A 26,618-nucleotide genomic window follows, 5' to 3' on the forward strand; every position below is an offset into this window, starting at 1 on the left:
TTGCTTACGATTTGTGAGAAAACTTCGAAACCAGTCTTGTGCTACTCCTCTTATACCAACTGGCATGTAATTTTATCTAAAAGTATTTCATGATTGACTAGGTCAAATGCCCTTTTAAAATCAATAAAAAGACCAGATGTTTTATTTTTACTGTTGAAACTTTTATAAATCAGATTTGAGCTATTTAACAAAGCGTCTTCGGTAGATCTTCCTTTCCTAAATCCATATTGGTTATCACTAAAAAAATTCAATCTATCTAAAAACTGTATTATGCGTAATTTCATGAGTTTTTCAATAATTTTTGAGAATATTGATAGAAGGCTTATTGGTCTTAGATTATCAAATTTAACTGAATAACCCTTTTTTAAAAAATTGGCACGATTTATATTTGACTTCAATTTTTTCAGGAAAAATTCCGTTTGTAAAACTTAAATTAATTATGTAAGTCAAAAACGGAAGAGAAATTTCATTTGCTATAGTTTTTATTAAAACAACATTGAAGCCATCAAAACCAGAAGATTTTTTATTTTTCAAACCATTAATAATGGAAATAACTTCATCTTCAGTTGTTGGATGAATGAAAAACGAAACTGGCCTTTGCGGTAATGATACGGTTAGAGACCGGGCCTTTATCGCAAGAACCCGATTGTGCCGCGATTAGGTAATTGTTTATTGTTTCTGCTACACTTAATGGTTCCGTTATAATTTCCCCATTATCTAATTCCAGCTTATCAAAAAACAGCTCTTCACTTCTCCACCACTTATCCTATTTATTACTCTCCATTGAAGAGAAATATCTCCTTGACAATTTTCAATTAATTTAGAAAAATATTGATTTTTTGCTGAGTCAATTTCATTTGATACATTTTCCGAGTATTTTTTATAGTAGTCTAAGTACTTGTTGTCATAAGGTCTCTGTTTGGAAAATTTTATAAAGCTTTTTTCTCCTTTTAAATTTGTTTAACAGTTTTGCAGTAATCCAAGGATTACGAGAAATCGATTTACTTAACCTATTTTTTGTACTTACATTAAACTTACAACTAAATAAAATAATGCTTTTAACATAATGTCCAATGAACGTTTAAACTGTTATTTATATTCAATAAAATATAAATCACTACGTTTGTAAATTCAGTTAACAGTTGGAAAGCATCAATAAACAAATGTAAAGAGATATATTGCATAGAGTTGTTACAGGAACACACGTGCATCAGAAGTACTATCAGCAAAGTTTGAGGCATATATTACTACTACACAAATTATGCTCCAGAGATGTGCTTCACCAGAGCTTGTTAAATATTATCATGCCCGCTTTAGACGTTGTTGCTACCGCTATTTGATTAATGTGTCTGCGTTGTGGTGCAAAGATTACTATTTAATTATTGTTGTAGGGTACTTAATTTACATTTTACATGTGTGCCTTTCTGGTATGGTCAAATTTGTTAAGGAATAGTTACTTATTTCAGCGTAAATATAATATCAAAGCAGAAATCGAATGATGTACAATGGCTGTCGAGAAACTAACAAACGTTTAGTTTAGTTTGTCTACATCTCCACTCCCTCCATCGTCAAGACAGGGAGTGGAGATGTAGACGTCAACTCGGTGTCAATACACTTATACACTCCCTACGAATCGAAGGTACACACATTGGTATATATTAATATATAGTATTTTAACAGTTTATTTACGCCTTTTTATTTTTCCAACCATTGCAGATATAATATATAAATTGTATTACACAGTGTTATAGGGTTATATTAACTACTTTTTATGTAATAACCGACAGACGCATCATTTAGCGGACAAATATAATCTATATATTCAATTATTTACTGAAAATAAAATTATATTAATTCCTCAATCATGAATTCTATAGATGAAACCGCTTCTAGATCAAAGTCAAATTGGTTATGAAAGTGGAATACAGATACACTGTTTAAAAGTGACTAGTATTTTGCTTATTCCCTGCAGTTTGTCATTACAAGACACCGATGACATTGAGAACAAAAAAAGTTTGGATATTCTCCAAATTTATAAATCAAAATCAAAATGTATTGAATTAGATTCAATGGTCGAATTGTGTGTAATGTGCTATTGTCATTACATGTTACTAGAAAACATCAAAGACTGTTTTCTTTCATTGAGCTGTACAGACATTTCTAATTGAGATATCCTCCCCTTAATCATCTTAATTAGGGGTACTTAAGGATCAGAACTCAACGTATCATACGTAGCATTAGGGATTAGACTGTTTAATATGTAAATTAAAAATATCATAATTATTCATATAAATGGTGTTTATATTTCACTATCCTGAATGCAGTTGCGTAGCTGTTATGTTATTATTCTTAGAGTATAAAAACATTTGTTTTAACGAACTCTAAAATAAAAGCCATTATTCGAATATTATGTGTTTATATTCACTAATAAGAATAACTACTTACGCCATTTTAAATCAAACCTTTTTAAGATCCAAACACTTTGTCATTTTAGATTTAAGTTCCACTAGAATAAGTTCAGAAGAAATATAACGTTTTTACTAATCTCAAAGCGTATAAACTACTTATACCACTGAACGCTTTGATATAACGCTTAATAAAGTAAATTATACGATAAACTGAGTTACTTTGCGATTTAATATGTGTCATCAGCTGGTTTACTGCAGTCCTTTGATGTAGGTAGCAATAAGACCTATTACAGTCGTTTATTGCTACTTTTATCTGTGAGTGTAACCTTACAACACGGTGCCACTACTACGTTTTTTACACCAGCAAATATAGCATTATTTACTGTTACGCCAGTGTTGACAAGACGTGAATTAACACATTTATATATATTTTTTAGTTTTTAATGTTTGCTCTTTGTAAGCGTCATTTAACTTTTTGTTGACATAAAAACGATCAATAGCGATAAATTAATAACGGCGAAACTTTCAAAATATTCGTTTCCTTTTAGTTTTAATAAATGTATTTCTTGAAATTAAATTTCATTCAGAGTATTAATTTTTTTTGTAATGAACTCAAGCGTCTTTTACCAGAGAATCGACTCGTATTTGAGAGAATTGCGCCGTTAATAAGAGTAATTATTATTGCAATGTTTCTGAACCTGGATTGATTTCGGAAGGAGATAATATAAAACATTCCTCTGCCCCTGAAATTTTTGCAAGCATATTACTTTTCAGGTATGACACGTTTAATACAATTTTCATTAAAATATCGTCTAATTTGATGTATCGTGATTTGGTCAGTACCGTAGACGAATTCCGGGAAGTTGGGTTTGAGTTATGATGTCAAATTTAACTAATTTAGTTATGAGTCTAATAGAGAAGAATTTCATTCAGATAAATATTTCTTCATGCTATTTGCTTACTTAAAATGAACGAAAGTTTTAATTAAACTAACTTGATATCAAGCAAATTGGACCTCGTTTAGTACACCATATGATTAATGTGATACAATAAATATTATGTTATTATTATACAAATATATTATTATTTTACAAAATTTATAAAATATTCAGCAGGTATAATTAATAAGTAAATCGGAGTTAATAAAATAAGAATCATTATAACTTTAAATGCGTTAAAAATGAACTCATGTAAATTTTTATTTCATAATATTTTTTATTTTATAGCTAGACTTTAGAGAACGTGTTACTCTTCTTCAATTTCGTTTTTGACTTTTTCGATTGAGGGTTATTGTTTTAGGGGAGGCAATAAAATATTGTCAATATAAATACAAACAAAACAAACATTGTAACCAATTTAGATAATGTGCTAATTTTATTTTTAGGTTTTATTTTGAATATGCATGAACACGTTTGCAGATTTTACCCTTTAAAAGTACATATTCTACGACGGACTATAACTGAATATAATTTGAGTTGATAATTGTTCGTTCTTACCCAGAACAACAACAATCAGTTAGTTAACATAATGTTCTACTATTAGAGAATCGACCCCGTGGGCTTATACTGTAAAGGTCAAGGTTAGTGCATTAGCATATATAATGCATTAGCTAGGCTTATGCGGTGTTTAGTAGCGATATATAGTACAAGTAGCATATACTGGTATATATGGAACCAATATACTGTATATGTACACAATGTATATATATATTCAGCTGTTCTGTTACCTTATCAGTACACCGGACGCATATACTGTTTGATGTTATTGCTTTAATTGTATTACTATACAAATTAAAATCAAATATTTTTTAATGACCATTTTGATCAAATATAATCAATTAATTTAAATTAACTGTCAAACAGACCAAAATAGCAGAAATGTAGTTATTCGAGAAGTAGCTAAGTGCCTTAATCTAAAAATATATTCTTTTAATTTAAATTATGGCTTTTGGCTCTAAAATCAAATTATGATATACTGAGTTTAAAAAATACAAAACAATACAAATATCCAAGAATGAATATATTCAGAAATTCGGTTTACTTAAATAGATTTTTTTGATATAAATGCAGTCTTTAAGATAATTTTCATGTTTTTCGTTACATTTAACTCATACTCAAAACTGATTTATACATTCGTGATAAATAAACGTTTTACTAAAGATTAACTATGTTGTGAGAAACAAAATTTATAATTCACTAATGAACATTTAATGTAATAAACTATATACTAATACCAACAGTTATACAGATATAACGATTTCATAGATGACAACAATCACAACGGAGAAATACCAACAATAAATAGTGTGACTTGGTAATAAATTATAAACAATAAAAAAAGATAATTTAAATTAATAAGATAATGAATCAATCAAATTTGTCAATACCTTTGGTTGTTTAATGCCAAACAATAAGTTCTAGAGATACGAATTATATTATAAATGATAAATACAATTGGGAACTAAATAGTATCTTCAGTGCAGCTAAAATGTCGTGGAAGAAATCATACTGGGAGGTCAAAAATTTTCCTAGTACAATACAGATAATGAATGCATACTGAAAGGACGAAAAGGAACACATTGATTGTTTAATGGAGCGCTGATTCCGATTAAAGCTCAAGACCGCGTAGTTAGGAAAACTTACATGGTGTGTAAGTGTAAGAGATCTGGACAGTCCATCTTTTTCTCGATGCATCCGAATCAACAGGCAGGACATAGTGGATTACTTATATTACAGCTTCATTCAGTAATACATACAAAACGCCTTTACGATCTCTCCAGATGATCAGATGGCCGACATCGTGCGGGGACTATATGGCACTTCCAAAAATTATATACAACCCTAACTAACATGGGTTCAATACTAATATCACTTCGACATAATCAAAATGTAGAAGTTAATAGTTACAATGGTTTAGTGGAATATAAGGCAACATGAGTATTAGGGTTGAGAATTTGTAGGATTCCAAGATCCCTGATAAATTCCTATCTCATTGCCAAAATAATAAAAACAATACAAGAGAATACAAGAATATAGTCAGAGTTACACCAATATTACATTTTTTGAGGTCAAGGCAGTAAATTACTCTTTGGTTTCTGATGTGAAATTTTTTATCAATTAACAATGAAAAATTGCACTCCAATAATATATATCATGTCAATCAAGAAATAGCTGAATAAGAACGGAAAACAATAGGAAATTTTACACATAAACTTAAGTGTGGAGGAAAAGGCACAATAACAATTGACTTTAATTGTGTGGCTAGTTAAGTAGGAGTTCAGCTAGAGAAGACCTCCAGAATATTACAATTTTATTGTAAAGAATTTGTATCTGTATCAGTCAAACGCTTTCACTAAATCAACGTAGATACTATCTAGTTCAAGAATGTTGGTAAAAGAACAGCAGATTTAATTTGTATATTGTCAGATTAGTATTAGTATTAGTGATTAGTCGCAGAGAGTAATATATGATCCTTTAATTAAATTGATTTTTAAAGTATATCTTGTCTAACACCAAGCTTTCAAACTCCTATCTTGAGAAGATTGAATGCAATGGGTCGATAGTTATAATCGGTCACAAAAGTGATTTTTAATGCTTGCAGTTAAAAATTTGAAATTCATTACGACGGTCATATAGTTGAGTGTGACGTAAAATAGAAGAAGGAACTAATGGAGGCTCTACTGTTAGTAAAAGACTCGCCTTATCACTTTGCTGATAACAACCAGCTCTGTTATTCCACTAACAGCAGAGTTATAGCCACTTTTGTGCAAGCATCTTTTGTCATGGCAGTCTGCCTTTTATTACTTTTATTTGACCTTTCCGTTTATTTTCACCCAGTTGGTTTTCTCAGTACTATCATTTTATCAAAAGCTGACGATTTACTACATTAACCACATTAATATATTATTTCAGTTTTCATGTAACATAACATTTATATAAACTAATAACTAAAAAATAAGGACTTATTTTAGACATTTATCTGAAGCATTTGTTTGTTCGGTTTGATAAACAAACCATGCAGTTCACACCTGTGAGTACTTTCACCTCAGAAAGCCAGAGGTAAACATTTTTAAATCCGTGACAAGTGAACATAAATATTTTAAATAGCATGAATTTAATTTAATTACTTTCTAACGTTATACAGGTTTAAAATAATATTGAATATTTCTGTGCAATGTTGTAATCAGTGTAAGAATAAAAGTTAATACAATTTAAAAAATAAAGTAATTTACTTTCATTCACATCAACAGAGTGTTTCAGAATCAATAATTTGGAGCAATGTTTCTGAGCTAAAACCAAATCCAAACATAAAACTGGTATTGTCCGAGAACCACTGGTTTAATTATCTATATTATTACAGTGACTATTTGTCTTTGACACACAAAAACAATTAAACGTAGTACATTTTGAATTTTGTATACTACTTTAAACTAATTACGTAAACCTAAATCAATATCATCATTACTCGTATTTTCTAAATAATTTAAACAGGGCTACCAATATCAAAGTTTTACAATCATTGTTACATAAGTTTATAATAAAGTAGAAGTACGCTTCTCCACGTGTCGCTTCAATGACGCTCAGCCAAATGTCATGGCGGGACAGCCTGTTTTTGCCTATGTGGCATTGAAGCTTCATTGAACATTTTCAGATGGAATAATTCTTGAGATATCTTGCAACATTTTAGATTCACATGTTTGGGTTTCATAAGAGTGTTAAATAATAAAGTTATGCCACATTTATGAAGACTGTCTAAAGATTAAACGAGATCTGCCACTCTGTGTTGTTACTGCTACCTACTTCCAATGACCGATTTTGAAAATACAGTATCGTTAGTTTTGTAAAAACTTTTACGTTACTTCTCTGTTCAAATATTTAAAATGAATGCCATTTTGGTTTCGGATTTAGAAAAAGAATAATAATTTCATTTCATAATATCATTTTTAAATTGTAAGTGAAGATGGAAAATGATGCTTGTATGGCTAACTGACTGTGTTCGGACAATTTCAAATCATATTAATATTTGTTTTAAAATGTTAATAGAAAGTTATGAAACACACGTGTGTTTGGAAAATTCTCTGGCAAAAAGTATAGTAAAGATTTGTAAAGTTTCCCTTATTGCGTGTATGCGCGTGCGCGTGTATGTAAGGGTCAGCCCCAAATACAGAGTAACTTATTTTGACAAATTAATTACACTTTTGAAAATTACAATTTGTTAGTGAAATCATTGAAGGATTTGTATTTTTTCACTACGTTTTGTGAAGAGTAAAAACGTTGTCAAAGATGACTTTTCGTAAACAGTTATTACTATTATTAATAATTATTTAGAGTTCATCATAAAGATAACACAATGCAACATACTGTATTTTGTTTTGATTCTCTAAAAGCTAAAAAATATTACTTTTAGTATAGACTATTATAAAATATGAACATAAAATTTTAAGGATTACATTATCATTGACCTCTCGAAAACGCTTTATACTTGTTCAATAGATATTTTATATTTTATTTCAGAATTGTGATTGCTTCTTCTGGAAACTTCTCGGACACTTTCCTTCCACCACTGGAGAACTTCCAGTACCGAGGACACGGCAGCCACTGCCTCTGCTGGAACGGCTCGCTGGAGTCGGATCTGGAGGCGGATTGCCGCTGTTCTGGGGATCAGCTACTGGAGATCCCCAAGAACATATCTGGCAATGTTAGGCGATTGTAAGTACGAAGTCTTCTTGTCCAGCTTCTTTATTAGGTGGGTATGGTAACATGCTTGCGACTCGTACTGAGGTCGGGTCTGTGAGAGGACAATTGTTGGACAATATGGGTAATAATGTATATATATATATATATATATATATATATATATATATATATATATATATATATATATCTGTATACTTATATCTTTATATCTGTCAAGACCGACTACTGGACTACTCTAAATCCTTTTTATGATAAAGAATGTGCCATGCAAGTATTCCTTTCTGTATTATATTACTTATCGCCATCTTATCCCCATTCAATACAAAATTATTTTCGTATAAAAAATAATACATTATTTGCAATAAGGAAGTTTTATATCCAGAATGTGCTAATGTAAACATATATTATTTACCATGTGCAAATTGTAACTACTTCGCAGTTGTCACAAGTTTGCATCTGATGCATATATTAAAAGTTACTGCTTGAATACAATTGACTCAAGCTGTTTTAACTCGTTTTGGTTTACCAGTTCAAATGTTTATGTAATAAAATTTCAATGTTGCAAATCCATCTGTATTAAAAAAAAATATTTAATACACTTTAAAAATAAATAATATGAAAACAAATCGAGTATAAGTGTATAAAATACAGAGTGGTACGCCAAATTTATGTTAATGTGTTAACTACATAAGCCTTCATAAAGTAACTGTAGTTATAACATAATTTCTCAGAAAGTATACATATCCTAAAGTATTAACGAACAGAAAGAATAAAGTTATCAATAGAAGAACAAAGACTACAGGTAGCTAAATTCGTCTAGAAAACAATATTCCATAATAAACAATTGAACAATATGAAGCGTTGTTTGAACCTGATATAATCCGGGAGTAAGGCGAGTTAACGAGGGAGGCTTTTCTTTTATCTGGCAGTGGACGTGAGATGTAATAAAGCAATAATATGTATGGAAAAACGAGGAAAACTGTATGAAATTAGCCATCCGGAATTTCCCTAATGGTGGATAATTTAGAGTCGAAAATTTGTCAAAGGGAAAGATTGCCACGTTTTAGACGTTAAGACTTTTTGTGTTAAAGCAAATGAAAACATCTCCTAATGGTTGACTACACCCATTACATCAATATTTACAAATAAAACGACAAAGAAAAGAATTGTCATGAGGAAATTAAATATAGTCTTCGCATTGCACCACAAATATTATTGTACAGTGTACTTATTTTTTATTTATTAAGTGTATGTTTTGCTCCAATTTTAATTTGAAAGCCTAGAAAAATCAGGAACGAAACTAAAAGTACACGCTACTTTGATCACATTTGTGTGAGACTTAAGATGCTAACTCAGTTAAATTCGTTAATTAATTTCAATATAGAATCTAGGGCGTTGACGAACTTTCAACTAATTAATTGAAACATTGCAAAAATTTGATATAGTATCGTCAATATGCTATAGATTTCCTTATTTTTAAATAAACTTTTCGATATTTCTAGATCCTTTTAAAGAGATCAGTGTAAGAATGAAGTAGTCATGTATCTATAGGTAGATTATTATAACTCTAATGTTATAATACAAACAACAATGTCACAACTCTAGTGGTACAGATGACGTCAGTTGCCATGGTACAAAACATTTCCTCTACGTCAGAGGTAGTATGTGTTTTGTAACTATGATTTTCAATTTAGTAAAATGTGCTGAAATATATGAATCTAATTACTAGGCTAGGGAGGAAATGAACCTGTTTAATTAATTTAGTTTTAAATATAGATTCAAAAATACGTTAGTTGTGTCATAGTACTTTGCGTACGTAATTAGAGATGTTTTAATATCCGTAACGTATCAGGTTGAATTAAATATTGATACGTGCCTTGAGGAATTCTTCTAGTTTCGGCATGACACGTTGTGGTGTAGACCAGAATAGTTCTATACTGTATCGTACACAATACATAATAATTACTATTCTATACAGAATGCTCCAAACGCAACAAAAAAACAAATTTTAATTTTAATTTTTTTAAGCAAATTTATTGATTTTACTATTGTATTTGCATTTGAGCTACTATCGAAGGCAGTTGATACTATCTGATGTTAAACCCATAACTTAAACGCACAGTGCCTGTTATAAGCTCATGACAAATCAGTTGTAGATTAAAAACTTTTTACCAGTATAAAGTCTGGATCTGGTGTAATCTTGAAATTACTATTTCATAACATTTCGCTACATTAAAAATCTAAAAAGAGTATGGGTAGAGAACCAAGGGTAGGGAACCTGTTACTGTGATGCCATCTCAACTGCTATGCTTTGTCTTGTGCCTAACTAAGGCTTAACTAAAATAATACAATGCGGTTTTTTTTAATTACGCTTAGTAAAGAAATTAAGCTTCCTGTATATATGAGGACACTGTGTTCGATGATGGCAGTTCTATGTTTATCAGTTCTATATGTAGTTTTATGTTATTTGACTGAATGTTAGCGAGTTTTATTATTGGTTTTATGACTAACCATGATAGAACCGAGGAAATAACTGAATAAATACATTTGTATAGAAATGTTTGCAATCATTTTAACAAGTGAGTCTTTTTCATACAGTAAAAAAATGTATAATATACTGGTGTCAATATTAAAGTCGGTGACAATATTTTATTTTAGCGCAGCATTACGTTGTAGTTCCTTCGCTTACTATAACTTTCGTTTGAAAAATGCTATAAACTGTGAATTACTGAACGAAAACGTGAATCATGTGGCATGATATCTCTAGAAATATTAAATCTTAAACTTTGAATTTAGCATGAAACTTTACTTCTATATAGACAAGAATGAGTTCTATGATGGTGCATGTTCTACGATGTAATTTGGCTGAGCGTCAGATGATAAAATAGGGATAAGAGTAAATATATGCTTTTAACTATACATTTTAGCAAATATTAAGTATGCGCGGCTTAATAACACAGATATCAAAAACAATTGTCTGAATTAGGCTTCTTTGTCTCGCGTATTTGTATATTTTCTTGATTGAGGCTATAAAGTAAACTCAATTATAGCACCAGAAATATTTTAGATTATAAGTAACAATGTTCAAAAATAAACACGTTTAAGCTAATAGACCCGTGTATTATATATATCGGGGAAACATGACAAACCCAACTACAGCATCAAAATACCTTAGACCGGAGTAAATTACAATCACCATAGGTATATGCTTTTTGACCGAAATGGGCTTCCCTGATCTGCCTACGTGTATATGTTTTGATCAGGTTATCAATGCAAAAGTTGCAAAAGTACATGGAGCACCATAATTTAGCATCATATTACATCATGAGTGTGTTAACTGAAAAGCTAAGGACAATCGACTAGGATTCTCCACTCTGGCCTAAAATATTATAATTGTTATTGATACAGTTCATTATGAAATACTGGAGATACATTTTAGTTGTTTCAAGGGTACTTGTAAAAGATATTCCACTCTTCGACTTCAGCCTCCAAAGCATTGCTCTTTAAATTTAAATCTAAAACGTATTCAGCAGTTTGGAGTATTTGTCAGTGATTATCATTTAACTCAGGACAGTTTAGAGTGTCATTTAAAAGTAATGTGCTCATAACTTCCCCGTTTTTCAGTACGAAATTGCGTGCTAAATCGCGGGTAAATACTACTATTATATATAAAGCCACATATTTCAATTATCAGATAGGTATAAGCACAAGTGAAGTGATTAATTGGAGGAATATAAACTACACATATTTGATCAATGTAAACATACACAACGTAATTGATTTTCACATTTAACACAATGTAAACATATGATAGGATATACGAGCCACGTGCACAAACAGCCACGCGATTTCCAGATAAAAACAATTAATTAACAGAGTAAGTTTGATGGCCTGGACTTTACCATCTATCTTTGCTCACACCATTAGCAAATAGCCCTAAAAAGCTATTTAAGACAAAGTTTTCTAACAAAGTTAAATCAATTAACAATGTATTAAGTGGCTCCCACCGCCTACTGACAATTTATTTTCTGTGCACTTCTGTATATGGCGGATTAACAACCCATTCCTCCGTCATCAAATCAATCTTATCTCAGTATGAATTAATTTCATTAATTAATTCAACTATATTGACATCAAGCAGTCATTATAGTTAAATAAAACATCTGAAAAGTGATAAAGTATAAATAACAATGTTCCGAGACTCCACACATTTTCTGGTTTTCTTATATATTTTGTCATTTCCGAGAGAGAACTCCAGAATTCAATTTCTCCGCTCACAAAGACTGATAAAGGTTCAGAGTATTAAGTCGTTGTACAAGAAACATTAAAAATAAAAATTGGATTTTCGAGTTTTTATATGCAATGGGGTAAGTTATTATAACCCTGGTACTCTCATGCCAAAATATGACGGATTTAAATCATGTCGAAGACAGCTAAAAGTGATGTGTTTGAACCTCTTACACATGAATGAGTCTAAAGACTATTACACAAATTTATTTTTATCACTAAAACTATAAACATGGCTTATAAGATGGTTGTATAAATCAAATTTATTTTTCTTCAGAGAATTTTGATAAAAAAAGCAAGTTATTACTTTAATATAAGCTTATACTAGACATTTAACTTTTATGAGTACATATTTAAAAGCGCAATAGAAAAAACTTAAATATCAGAAAAGTTATTAGTTATTTGGAAATATTCACGACATTTTTCGTATATAATAACTCATTTTTTCTGTAATAAGTCCTTCTAAATATTGTTAGAACATAGAATGAAGAGCAAATAATGGAAAAGAGATGAATTTACGTGTAGGACTGCAAATGAATATTATGATTTCATGGTATACATCATAAGCTATCATTCTGGTAGATTTAGAAACTTGACATGTGTTGAAATTGTGGTCAGGAGTAATTAGCTATGGTTTACTGTTTCAAACACTTAACCAGTTATATTAAATCTTGTCATAAACTCCCAAAGATATTTGTTTTACTTAATAGTTCACTAAACAGTATGAAGCTTGCATTATGGTTAATTAACTAATTAAGCGATATTTTAGTTTACTACTAACTTAAATTGAAACTAATCAACTAAACGTACATTATAAACATGTTTATATGCTATAAACAAGTTTATATCGATACAGGTTTCAACCACACTTGATGCTATAACACAATGGTTTCAACATGACATGTAACTTTCCCGGAACAAACGCATATGGATGTGTTTGGCCTTTTTATAAAACTACATAACAAGCCACCACTGTGAGTTATAGTAGTTGATGCATTTACATGACTCTCTATATTTAATACAGTTAGTTTAAACCAACTATTTAAAACGTGAACGCGTATTATGAAACTGTATATAATTTGGTTCAACTAACTGATGTAAACTTGAATAAACTTCAACAACTAATAGTAGTAAAGTTGCATGAAGATTTTCATATTAAAATGGAGCAAACAATTAAAGAACAATTTTCTGTATATGCTAAAATGTGTGACCCTTAAGTAAAGGAGCTTACAAATTCTATAGAGCTTTTCTCTGCTAAGATGGATGGCTGAGAGAAGCACATTTTCGGGTACCGATCTAGCTGATTTTAATGTTTGTCTCAACAATGGGAATATATATATTTTTAAAGGAATTTTTAAAGGTGCAGCTTGAAGACCTTAAGCAAAGAAGGACCAGGGGGAAGAAGGGGTTAAGTGACTTTAATCAAATTTTACAGGAGAGAAGTTTCAAGGTTAGATTTTCATATAAGATGTTCGTAATACACTTATTTTAAAATTCAAGTATGGAATAAGTTACCCTAATTATCTAGAAAGCATATTTTGTAATATATTTTAATCATATTATCTCTTTAGAGTACATTCTAACAATATAAAAGAGGGAAAAAGGGGTATAATACACGGACTTAGCCCCTTCTTCCCTCTAATGCTATGAGTAACGCCAAGGAATAGGCCTACATAAAAATGCACATTACAATAAAGCAAAACTTTTTATTTAAATCTCTAAAAAGGATTAGTGGTGTAGCTACAAAAATATTGGTTATCCTTTAAAGATGTTAGTGGATTTTATTCTGAACGTTTCTTCCTATTTTCGGCTTCATCGTTGTGTGGTAGGTTTAAGAAATAATCCTTTGCCAGTATATTTATGCAGAACCTTGAAACATCTACCACATCACTGTATTTCTCATTTGATATTGTCACAGGACCTAAAATGAAACAACCAATAAGAATACTCCTCAAAATGCTATACAGTATCACACAACTAAAATGTACAAATTTCATAATTTCTTAACAAAATTAAAAGTTTTAAGCTTTTTTGGAAAATTAAAATTTGTTGTTAGTTATACTTAACGTAATATTTTGTTCATTAATTGTTACCTGTATAAGTCTGATCTGGAAGAGATGATGGTTCTACGTTGAATCTCTTTCTGACAGGTAGATTAATGACTGTATTTTCCCAGGGCACAGAAAAGTTATTTCTGAAGTGCATCAAACATTTCTGATTTACAGGTCAACTTTAAATCTCTTAGCGGCCTTGTCTTATAAGGCAGTTGTTTCTTATAAGTTAAGTTTAGGAAACCAGTCCACGACCGCCAAAATGAGTTATCCACTTCTTCGACAACGTATGGGCTAGGTTTCAGTTTACAATCCCTGATGTGAGGAGCCCAGTCACTTGGCAATTCAGCTCTGAAATTTTTCTTCACAAGGGCCATATCTTTATCCGTTTCCATGTAAGAATGGCCACGGATGGGAAATGAAAGTTGCACATTTTTAAAACGTTTGGGTGTATGTAACATGTAATGGAGGAATCTCATCATGGTGATATTCTTGTTTTGTCCTCCCCAAGAATCAGAGAAAATTTGGAGATTTTCCACATCTTTATCTAAGTGATTTAAAAAAAAAGTGGTAAAGCATTTGGCAAACATCGTCGCTGCCCTTATCCCCTCCGGATTCTGGGTATACATAAAAAACACATTTATTGGTACTAAGTATATGAACAATGAAACAAAACACTGAAAGTTGTCGTTTGTAATAAACGTCATTGGTACTAATATTTGGAACACATAAGTTTTTGCCACAGTCAATGCATACAGTGGCCTCGTAGGTCTCTGTTTTTGTTGCTGCTTTACGAGCTTTTCTTTTTAGTTCATAAAATTTTTCTGCCTTTAATTTATGCAGTTTAAGCTCCGTTTCTGTTTTTTTAATTAATTCTTCAGTTTTAATTTTTTCTTCTTGATTTTCAAAATTTTTATAATCATTTCTTAGAGATTCTAATTTGACATGCACCTCATCACAATAACTGCAGGTGTCGGTTCTCGGGTACCGAAATGCAATGTTAAAATCGGTATTAAAAATATGCCTGTATGAATCATAAGAGATAGTTACATTTGGATGAAGCTCTGTAAAAAGTGAATGCATTTTTGACACATTAAGATCCTCCGGTAAATACTTTTTCTTGGAATATTTAAGACAATAATGTGCCCCACGGCCCTTAAATGAGTTGATATGGTCCTTAACCATCTGTTTAGTCTCTTCAGATAAAGCATGCTTTCTGTTTAAATGCTTTCCTCTTCGGTCCTTTGGACAAGATCCTGTCATTTTCAGAGAGTTTATTAAATACTAGACCTTATTTTTGGAAATGCCATGCCTTCCGAAAAACATCATACTCTCTAACTACCCCATTGACAACATCCCTAACTTTATATTTACAAGTTATGTCTTTGAGTTTTGCATCAACAGGATTTAACCTAGGCCTACGCCGTTGGACGGGCACAACTGAGATCAAACCGCACAGATATGAGTTTTGTTCATTGGTATTTTCCAACAAGTTAAATTTTTGAAGTACATTATCTCTGACCTCAGAGATATTTTTTCAAAGCATTTCATCCTTCACTTACAATCTGCTCCCGGCTCATGACTTTGCACCTTGATTTTCTTCAAAACGCCACGCATGCGACCAAATCCTTTTCGCTTTTTCCATTGAGTTTTAAGAAAATTTTGTTCTAAGAAAATTTTCTTAAAACTCAAAATTTCCTTCCTTTATTGTGGCTAAGATTTATAGATGACATTTTTGTAGTCTGGAATCATGGGTTAGAGAAACTTCATCATTTCCTTGATAGTTTAAATAAATTTTCATGTCTTAACTTTAATTGGAATATTAATCACAAAATCGTCACTTTTTTGGATGTTGAAGTTTTTCTAGAAAATCATATTTTAAAAACCAAAATACATGTTAAGGGTACTAACAAAATGAATTACTTGCATTACAGTAGCTGCCATCCAAATCATGTAAAAAAGTCCATTCCAAAAAGTCTTTCCCTTAGAGCCAAATCCTTATGTACAAACGCTTCAGATTTCAAAATTTACAAAAGCAAACTTACTAAAGCTCTTTCCAACAGGGGATACCCTACAAAACTTTTGAACCGGCAGCTCAGACAACCAAAAAAGGCTACAACTATTCCAAATCACTTCCAAAATGATCCTAAATTTATAACAAAATTTTATCCTGGTTTGCACAAATTCAATAGAGTTATGAAAATTGGCTATGAAATTTTAAAAAACTCGCCCTTAACTAACTGAGAAATTATTGTCCAGGCCACCTAGAATAGTATTTAAGAGACCTAAAAATTTGAAGAATATGCTTGTAAGGCCCAAAATTCATGTTGGAAAAAATTATGAAAATTTATCTTTTGGCTGTGAACCTTGTAATAAACCACGTTGTGGTATTTGCAAAATTATGGATAAGACCGATCAATTCCAAAGTAGTGTAACTAAAAAAACTTATCCAATAGCTGGTAAATTGGACTGTACCTCCAACAATTCAATTTACCAGCTAACCTGTAGGTTTTGTCCCAAGGACTACATTGGGCAAACCTCTAATTCTTTGCGGGTAAGAATGACCGGTCACCGTTTTTCTATCAATCACAAAGACGACAAAAAACCAGTAGCCTTACACGCTATTCACCATAACAAAAGCTTTGAGGATTGTTACAAACTCAAAGCTATAAGCAAAATTACTCCTTGTGAAAACAGCTCTCGAAATGATTTAAATTTAAGGAATACTGAATTGGCACACCAACTTATATTAAAATCAAAACAACCATATGGACTTAACATCCGCTAAATTATTGTTTTCCACTTGAATAATTATTGTGATACAAATTTACCTAAATTCAAAATTATATTATATTATATTATGTTATTATTGTTAAATTAAAAACAACTAATCAAACCTTGTGTACATGTCAAAATTGTATTTACATTTAGAATGTTTATTATCAGGTGTTTCTTCCTTTGTTTGTTTATTTTATTCTGTGTTATTATTGTGTACTTGAAAAAGTTGTTAATACAACGAAATATTGTACAAGATAATTGTAGTTTTCTTTTGAACTGCTTAAGAGACTATTTAAGCCAATAGGCAACACACTTCAAGATGTTAAGGATATATATATATATATATATATATATATATATATATATATATATATATATATATATATATATGAGGATAAGGTGAAAAATGACACTTATCATAAAAAAACCTTTATTTACTGCAAAGCAATTGAAAGAAAAAGGTTTCAATTTGTGTGGCCAAAGGATGATAAGATCTTTGTCAGAAGAAGTGCGTCACAAAATAGCTAAACTATACAAAACAATACAATAAAACTCATATCATTACAACTCTCGATAACGTTGACAGACCTTTAACTCTTCTGATCGGCAATGACGGTAAATTCGTCAGACTGAATATTACGGTTTTGTTTATGTTATTATAATTATTTTATTGTATTTGTACAGTCAAATATACAAGGAAAGTTACAAATATTACACTTAAACGAATGTAGTATAAGAAACCATTTTTATACCACAATAAATATTGTTAAATAAATTAAAACAACATGGAAAAGGGGGGTTAGCTTTAACTTTATTAAGATCGCTTTGTATAGGGAGGAAAAAATGTGTAAAGATTTATCAGAAATATAGTGAACTAATGGAGCTTAATTTGGGGGTGGCACAGAGGGGTTTTTGGGACAACTATTGTTTAACCTGTACACAAATTACTTATTGGAAATGAAAGTGAATTCAGAAATAACTGCTTACGTAGATGATACTACTTTGGTATGTTCAACATAAAATCGCTATTCTCTAAAAATGAAAATAAATTACGACATGAAACCAATTTCCCAATGGCTTGTTAGAAACACATTGTTAACCAACAACTTCAAAATATAATTGTATTATGTTTTTCGACACTGATATGCCTAATATATTCTTACTAAAAAGCAATTAAAATGTTTACAATTGCTGCAGTAGTTTAGGAAAGATCAAGGGTTTAATGAGGTTTATAATCACTCCAAGCAAATTATTTCCTAAGTTATTTTTGAATTTCCTTTACGAGTTTGATCAGTTTCAAAATGAGGAACTTAAATTTTTCTTAGTTATAGAATTTTTATCGAGTGACTATTATAAATATCGCCCCGAAATAGATACCGTGTAGAAAAGTTACTTAGTAATAAAGTTAGTAGAAAATATCGTTTGTTCAATTTTTTATTAATAGTGCTGAATAGTGTCAACATATCCTAATGCCTTATTGTAATTACAAAAATCGATTATTTAAAATATCTGTGGCAGATGAAAGGAAATCGGCTACCACTTGAATTGTATTGGCCTTTAAAAAGCCTGAAACGTTACATCTGAAAACATCACCATCCTTGTTCGATTCTATAGAGCCGTGATACAGGTTAGGACTGAGGGTTTTGCGGTCATGCTTCTAGTGGTTGGTGGCTCTAGTGGTAGGTGATAGTTGGGTTTGAGCAACCAAACCCTTTGTATAAATAATCAAAGGACTACTAATTAATACATCTGCTTGGCGACTGACGATCCTTCATTGCCCGTCTGACTTAGTAAATAACAAAATAATACATAGATATATTTGAATTACAAAATACTGCTCATTATGCAATTTTTATTCTAGAACTTTGTATTTTCACGGTTGGAAGACTGTGGAGACGGCATATTTCAGTTCAGATAACGTAGCTATAGTAGGAAGGGTTGATTCAAAGGTTTGAAAACTCGGTTGCTCCACCGTGCTTAGAGATCGTGTCTATCACATCGTACTGCTCTCAATTGTGTACCTGATGAAACAATGAGTCTACCGCTTCACCTATTTGTAGGAGTCTCTGATGTCGAAACGATGTAAATGTTTCGTTTTGAGCTTCTACGTCGTCGACTTTATTTGGATCTCTTCAGAAGAACATGTTTCCAGATTCCAGTAGTCAAGTCTGAGACAGCGCTAGATACAAGACGCTGCAATAAAAGGAAGGTGAACTAGAGCTAAACTCAAAATATTTCAGTAGCTAAGGGAACAAAAACGGAGAGCCCTGTCACTAATATGACTCAGCGAACCATTTGCTCTATGACTACAATTTCAGAAACATACCAGTCCATGACTGTTACTAATATAATCATAAAGTAGTGCACCATACAGTTTTTATGGCAGAAAACCACAGGCGTCAGTAGGTTTATTTTGCATTGAGGAAAGTTATAATACCGTTTAAATATATACAAATATATAATTCCTAGACTGAACCAGAAAATAGAATGATATAGCGAACAGAGATTGGAAAGCATGAGTATATAGGGTACTGTATCAGATTTAAAGATATTCATACATTTGAAGAACTAAGACCGACAGTACGAGTACAACAAGCTGGATGTCTCACAAATTAGGCATTTATTTAATTCATTGTAGGGAATTAAAATAATCATAAATTTTACTAGCAAATTGAGATGATTCGGAAATGTTGGATATTAGTATGTAGATGTGTGTTTCCGCACATAATCATGGAAACCATTTAACGTCCAGTTGAGAAATTTTACACCAATGTTTAGCTATTGAAGATTAAAGCACATACAGAAGTTATGGTTTTTATTTTGTCTACCCATTATATCGAATTAGATTACAAGCACCGAAAGTAGATGATTTTGTTACCGAAGTAGGCTTATTACTGAACTAACTTTATTGATTGGAGCAAAAAGGCAAATTAAACTATGAGATGGAAATGTATTTTATTCAAACCAGAAATGCTTTACACGCTCAAAACCTGAATAACAAGAGCCAGTTGCTTACCGTGAACAATGGAATAATATTTACATGCCTATTCCATTTTGAAATGTCAGGGCTCCATCATATTTCATTATATATGCTGTCACTAACAAGACTACAGACTTCAATTTTATTAATCCTGTAAAATGGTCTCAAATGTATAGGAAATAATAATAAAACCATTGGAGCCCGTCTATCAGTATGTTAATGTCATAGTGTTGGATAAAAAATCTATTTATTTCATTGGTACTTTTTAAACAAATCTTCGACTGTATGGCATATAAATACTGCTCTATAAGTTTATTACTCAATTATTCGAAAATGAATCAGTAAATATGAATATCTAATTTATAACTAATCACAGGATACTTTGCATGTTACTTAAAAAGGATATGCCTATGACGTCACAGATGTTGGCAAAATTGCGTGCAAATCCGTTGGTGACTGCTAGTGGTAAATAAGTTTAATAATATTAAACAACACTTAAGGTATGAGGAAAATGTATTGCTTAGAGACCCTATGTAGCACATGCGTCTGTAATTTGGAGTACAGTTTGCAATAAATACCAAAGAGTTTTCCCAATAATGAATCCTTCTTAACACCGTTACACATCAGATTAAAACATTTGTAGGAGAGATCACTTCTGTCTGGTTTATATGAGTAACTACCAATATAGGTTACACTGTGTATAGCAGACACCGATGCATATAGTAACTACCAATATAGGTTATACTGTGCATAGCAGACACCGATGCATATAGTAACTACCAATATAGGTTATACTGTGTATAGCAGACACCGATGCATATAGTAACTACCAATATAGGTTATACTGTGTATAGCAGACACCGATGCATATAGTAACTACCAATATAGGTTATACTGTGTATAGCAGACACCGATGCATCAATTAAATCTGGGCAACTCGATGGATGTCCAGTAGCGACTCATCACTAACCGATAATTCAATGACGAGGTAATGGAGTGATGGGGGCTTGTCGATAGGCCTAATTGACTGCGGAGGATGTTGGAGTGGGTGCGATGGTTAGGTTTACTAACGTACTAGGTTTAGTATTAAATGTTTTTTCTCGAGCCTAAATATGAGGGAACATTGTCTCCCCTAACCGTTTGACTTGAAGAGGCTGGGACAGAGCTAGCCTCCCTTTCTTACGATGTGACATGACAGAAATAGTGCTCATTGTGATTGTTACACATGAGATTACAACATGAGGTGGCCCTACCCACAACCTTATCCATCCTGATTATCCTATCACTCTGGAAGCAGCGCAAAGGTCCTCTTAAGATTAAGTGAAATGTAGCGAGTCCACATCTTGTCCTAAGTGAACAAAAAACATCTAACTCCATAACTAATTTTATTACTCATAAAAGCAGAGCGGTTTTTGCACAATCGTTTTAATTTTAAAATAATTATTTAATTTAAATATTAAAGTTATCTAAATATTGTACATTATAGTAACTGAAGTAGATAACTAATTTTAGCCAAAGTGCATGAACCCTCGACTGTTATAGTATCCAATGTTAATAACTTAGATGTCAGTCGGATGAATTATATAAGTGAAAGCTACACTCGTAAGTGTATTATTACGAAAAACAGGTTATGGAAGAGAGAGCAAGACACAACTCGTATATGAAAAAGAAGACAAAACTCTGCTTAAAAAAATTAATAGGTCTCAGTCACGATGCAGATTTTTACAGCAACAGTAGAGAGTATCTGTATTCTTCCTAATTGCAACCCTACCTGGAAAAACTTGTTACACGTTTTGGATGGGTGAAAACGTGACGAATAAATTTCATGCGAATATTATTAGAACTTTTTCCGAGTAAGTATTTACAATTGCTTAGTAAACCTGAAATTAATTAAAATTTAATGGTTTTAATTAAATTTAAAATTATGTTTCTAATTGTTCCAGAACAATAGCTGAAGCCGCAGTAACGTCACTACCAGCCGACTCTCTACAACCCTTCTCCTCCTCGCTCACGGATTTGTAAGTACCGCAGAATGTTTAGAGTGTTAGGTCAGTCCTTGCAGTTTTTGCAAAATATCTTTATTTATCCTCGTGATATTCAAAAAGTCTTGTGTATCTTTTATACGCACCAATTATATCAGATTTGTTTAGTTGAACAATATTAATGATGATTTTTTCTATTGTCCCAGATTTTAGTGGTACATTTAAAGCTAAATTTAGAGGTATAATTACTGTATTGTGTTCTTAGTGATTTTTAGAGGGTTCAATATTTTCATTGTCACTTGAAATTGTATCCACGACATAGCTAGAAACAGTTCCTTTATATGCAGTCCACAATCGGTTCAGAGTCGTATTGTGGTGTAACGGAGAAATGTATCTAAAGTTTCAAAGAACATTCACCCAATGCAATACGCACAGCCTGAAATTTGTGCAGTCAGGTTCACACGACTGAACTTATTTCGCTATTTGGTAAACACAATAGCCGAAAATGTTACACAATGAGGTACACATAGGCGAACATCTTATGCAATGCGGTCACATTGCCGAACTTATTACGCAACCCTAAAACTACAACCAAACGCTATCTGGTCAACATGTTACGCACTGAGGCACATTAAACCTAATATGTTATGCTATCCGGCCCACATAGAATTATATGTACGCAGCCCGATCCAGATAGCCGAACATGTTAGGGTCAATGTGTACCTGATAAATGTTTGTAATTTACAACATATATATATATATATATAATATATATATATATATAATATATATATATATATATAGAACATGGAAATTTCTTCAGGATAGACTACTTTTATCAAATATATGATATAATTTAAAAGTATAAGACAAAGATTAATGGTCTGATAATATTACAAATAATACAGAGTTTTAACGTAAACAACATAGAGGCCAAGCTTCTAGATCTGATTTTTTAAATTTTAAGACAACTCGCAAAAAAAATTATGGTTGCCTGTAAAGTCGGTTTTACGGGCGAAGATTTTACGTGACAATGTCTTTTTCTCGGTAGAATATTTATTGATATGAATATTATTAAATTGCACAATAGGAACAAGGAATTGAATGAAAATAAGAATTGCACAAATTTTAACTATAGAAATATATTTTGTTTACTAAAACATTGTACATAATTTGAAATTAATTAAAATTTGTTATTGTAAATGGTAAAGTTGAATAAAACATTTACTAAAATTGGAATTTGAAATTCTTGCTAATCACAGTTAAATTCTAACTCCGCGCGTGGTGATTGGTCGGTTTAGTTCGTTTGTTTGGTCGCACTGTTATGACAGGTTAGAGGTTATAATTTGTTATTTTAAATGTTTGACTAGCAATACGCGCTGTTTCTTCTCAATCGACTGAATTACGATTGATTGCAGAGTGATTTAAACTAATAATTTACTTAATACTATCAACATTTGTCAATAGTATGACATAACCTATAAACTCAGTTTCTCAACTTTTGTGTCAATCTAACAATTAATCAATCAATCATAGTTTACGATAATGAAATATCAGTGTACAATTATTTACCTTTATTGTTGTAGTTGTTGTAAATGACGAATCTAAGCACTCCACATTTTCACGAATAAACATAGTTATCTGCTTTATCCCGTGCGGCGTACCCACAGTTATCTGCTTTATCCCGTGCGGATCCCGTGCGGCGGACCCACTGGACGGGCATCGTAACGTTACCGGGCGTTACACTTTTTCATGTGTGACTCCGAGCCGCAACCTAATTTAAGACGTTGTCACGTCAAAACTTTTCTCCGTGTATCAATAGTTTGTCACTCATATAGTTTATTTAAGAAAAGAGTACAAAAACAAATACAAAAAACCCATTTATTGTAAAATTCATAAACCGTTTTATTTGTTGTAGTGCTATGACGAATGTTCGTCAACTGACGGAGATCGAGCCAGGTGTGTTCTTCAACCTTACTGAACTACGAACCATGTGAGTAACTTTCATTTTATCCCATGGTGTCCGATTTGGAGTTAGTATGTAAAACAACCCTTTGGTCCGTACTAAGATTATTGCTCTGTAACGACTAGAAGGATAAGTGTCAAATGGTAAAACGAATCTGCTGGTTTCAAACTGGTCCTATTGATTCGCGATAATAATATGCTGAATTTGTGCTAGTTGTAGCTGACCAGTGTCAATGATGACTTTTCTCTGGTCGCAGATTTCAGTGATATATTTGAAGATATATTTGGAGGTGTATTTACTACATTGTGAGATCTCGGTGAATGTTTGTGATGGTTGAGTATTTTCATAACCGCTGGTTCAACGGCTACGCTGTACAACGGCCACAGCAAGTAGTTTAACACTACAAGTATTATATTGTATCAAAATAATTTAGCAATAATTTCTGAGAGAACATACGTATAGCATGCCTGGGCAAAATATAACATCAATTTCTTTTAATATTTTACCCGTCGATTTTAGATAATGTATAGCATTCTTCATTTCTATAAAAGCAATTATGAAAAGACGTTCAGCAGTCCGTCTGTGCGATAACTCAAGACTGAAAAGTCATAGAGGCATGCATCTTTGTACAAGGGTTTCTCTCGGTACAAGGAAGAACCCTATTGATTTTGGTATGACAATTTCAAACGGTAGTCCGTCCTCAGTCCGTCTGTGCGATAACTCAAGACTGAAACGTCATAGAGGCATGAATCTTTGTGCAACGGTTCTTCTCGGTACAAAGAAGAACTCTATTGATTTTGGTATGACAATTTCAAACGGTAGTCCATCCTCAGTCCGTCTGTGCGATAACTCAAGACTGAAAAGTCATAGAGGCATGAATCTTTGTAGAAGGGTTCTTCTCGATACAAGGAAGAACCCTATTGATTTTGGTATGACAATTTCAAATGGTAGTCCGTCCTCAGTCCGCCTGTGTGATAACTCAAGACTGAAAAGTCATAGAGGCATGCATCTTTGTACAAGTGTTCCTCTCGATACAAGGAAGAACCCTATTGATTTTGGTATGACAATTTCAAACGGCAGTCCGTCCCTCTGTCAGTCCGTCTGTGCGATAACTTATTCGTTACGCTCTGGCGGGTCCCTCGATTCTCAATGATATCGGTTTATTTACAATAAAGGCTTTGTTACCGGATTTTGGAATTCATGAACTACCACAATTTTAATTTCGTCTTATTTTGTTTAATATTTAAAGTGTAAAGTCATTCTTAATTGCAAATCTGAAGCATTTCCATTGTTGTCTGCTACGAAAAAGGATATTTGGCGTAGCAGCGAGGCCAATGTTCACCGCTTAAATTTATTTTGTTCTATTTTGAATTTCATGAGTATTTTTTCTGATACATCTTTTAATTTAATTTTCTACAATTGTAATATTCGAAATAATTTCACTAATGTCTGTAATAGTTTTTTATGTTAGGAAAATGAAAAAAAAAAACTTAACTTGATTTATTTGTTGTCTTATTATAATTGCATTAAAATATTCTTTTTAATTGCAAACACATTTAGAGACATTTATTTAATATTATTTGGTTCTCTTAGCAAATCTAAACTATTTTACATTTGTAATAAAGTCAACTAACCAATTGTCTTCATAATTAATAATCTCACAACTCTTAATGGGTTTTCAGAGAAGGTTTTCGTATTATTTTTTCAACATAGCTGTAGTTAGTCGAATAAAATATAATTTGTTTATATCTCTCTTTTCTACTGCCGCGTCATAGAATTTTTCGACTTTCGTCGTACGTTTCTCTGAAGCCTATGCTTTAGATTCTCGGGTGAGAAAGAGCGTAAGCTAAAAGTGGCAATTTTGTTTATGGCCTATTATTAAATTAATGTGTGACATCACGCGCAGTATTTCAAATTTATTAATGTTTTATAATTATTCTTAAACGATTCCATACAATTTTGTATTCGTTTTCAGATTTTTAAACATAAAATTCTGCAAGTATTTGATCTAAGCATTTTATCACGCTGCTCTCTGGCAATGAATTAATAGTAGTAATTACGATAGTTAAAAGTGTACTGCTAATAAAAAAGTAGCGTAAGCAATAATTTATTACTTTTATTTATTTTTATCATATGACATATTATTTTTGTAATCATGAATCAAAATTAATTACAAACCATTTAATATTTTAGACTGATAATTACACTGATACTGTTTGATTAAGCCACTAATTGTCTGTAATAATTAATCAATTATATACTTTTGTTTCCTATTCCTACACATACCCATTTGTAGATACAAATATTTGTATGATCTTCACCCATGAGCTACTACATTGGCTTGTTAAGGTTGTCTTCTAAATGAACTGGAAGACCTCAGCTTGTTATCGAAGAGTGGGGCTTAACCAAGTCAATAGTTGTTGATTTCGGGAGAAGTTTCTCAGAACACAAACCTTATCAAAACCACAAC

The 26,618-nt window shown here is 31.7% G+C and overlaps 1 protein-coding gene across 1 annotated transcript in view; it reads left to right on the plus strand.

The window, feature by feature from the left end:
- LOC124353401 (lutropin-choriogonadotropic hormone receptor-like) overlaps nt 1-26,618 on the plus strand; it is a 210,134-nt gene that overhangs the window by 128,587 nt on the left and 54,929 nt on the right. The window contains exons 9-11 of the mRNA XM_046803245.1: nt 7,922-8,116; nt 22,144-22,218; nt 24,101-24,175. Coding sequence (XP_046659201.1) covers nt 7,922-8,116; nt 22,144-22,218; nt 24,101-24,175 — 345 coding nt within the window. The remainder of the gene's footprint in view (nt 1-7,921; nt 8,117-22,143; nt 22,219-24,100; nt 24,176-26,618) is intronic.

The sequence above is a fragment of the Homalodisca vitripennis genome, chromosome 1 (genome assembly GCF_021130785.1).
Source record: "Homalodisca vitripennis isolate AUS2020 chromosome 1, UT_GWSS_2.1, whole genome shotgun sequence".
Taxonomy (NCBI): domain Eukaryota; kingdom Metazoa; phylum Arthropoda; class Insecta; order Hemiptera; family Cicadellidae; genus Homalodisca; species Homalodisca vitripennis.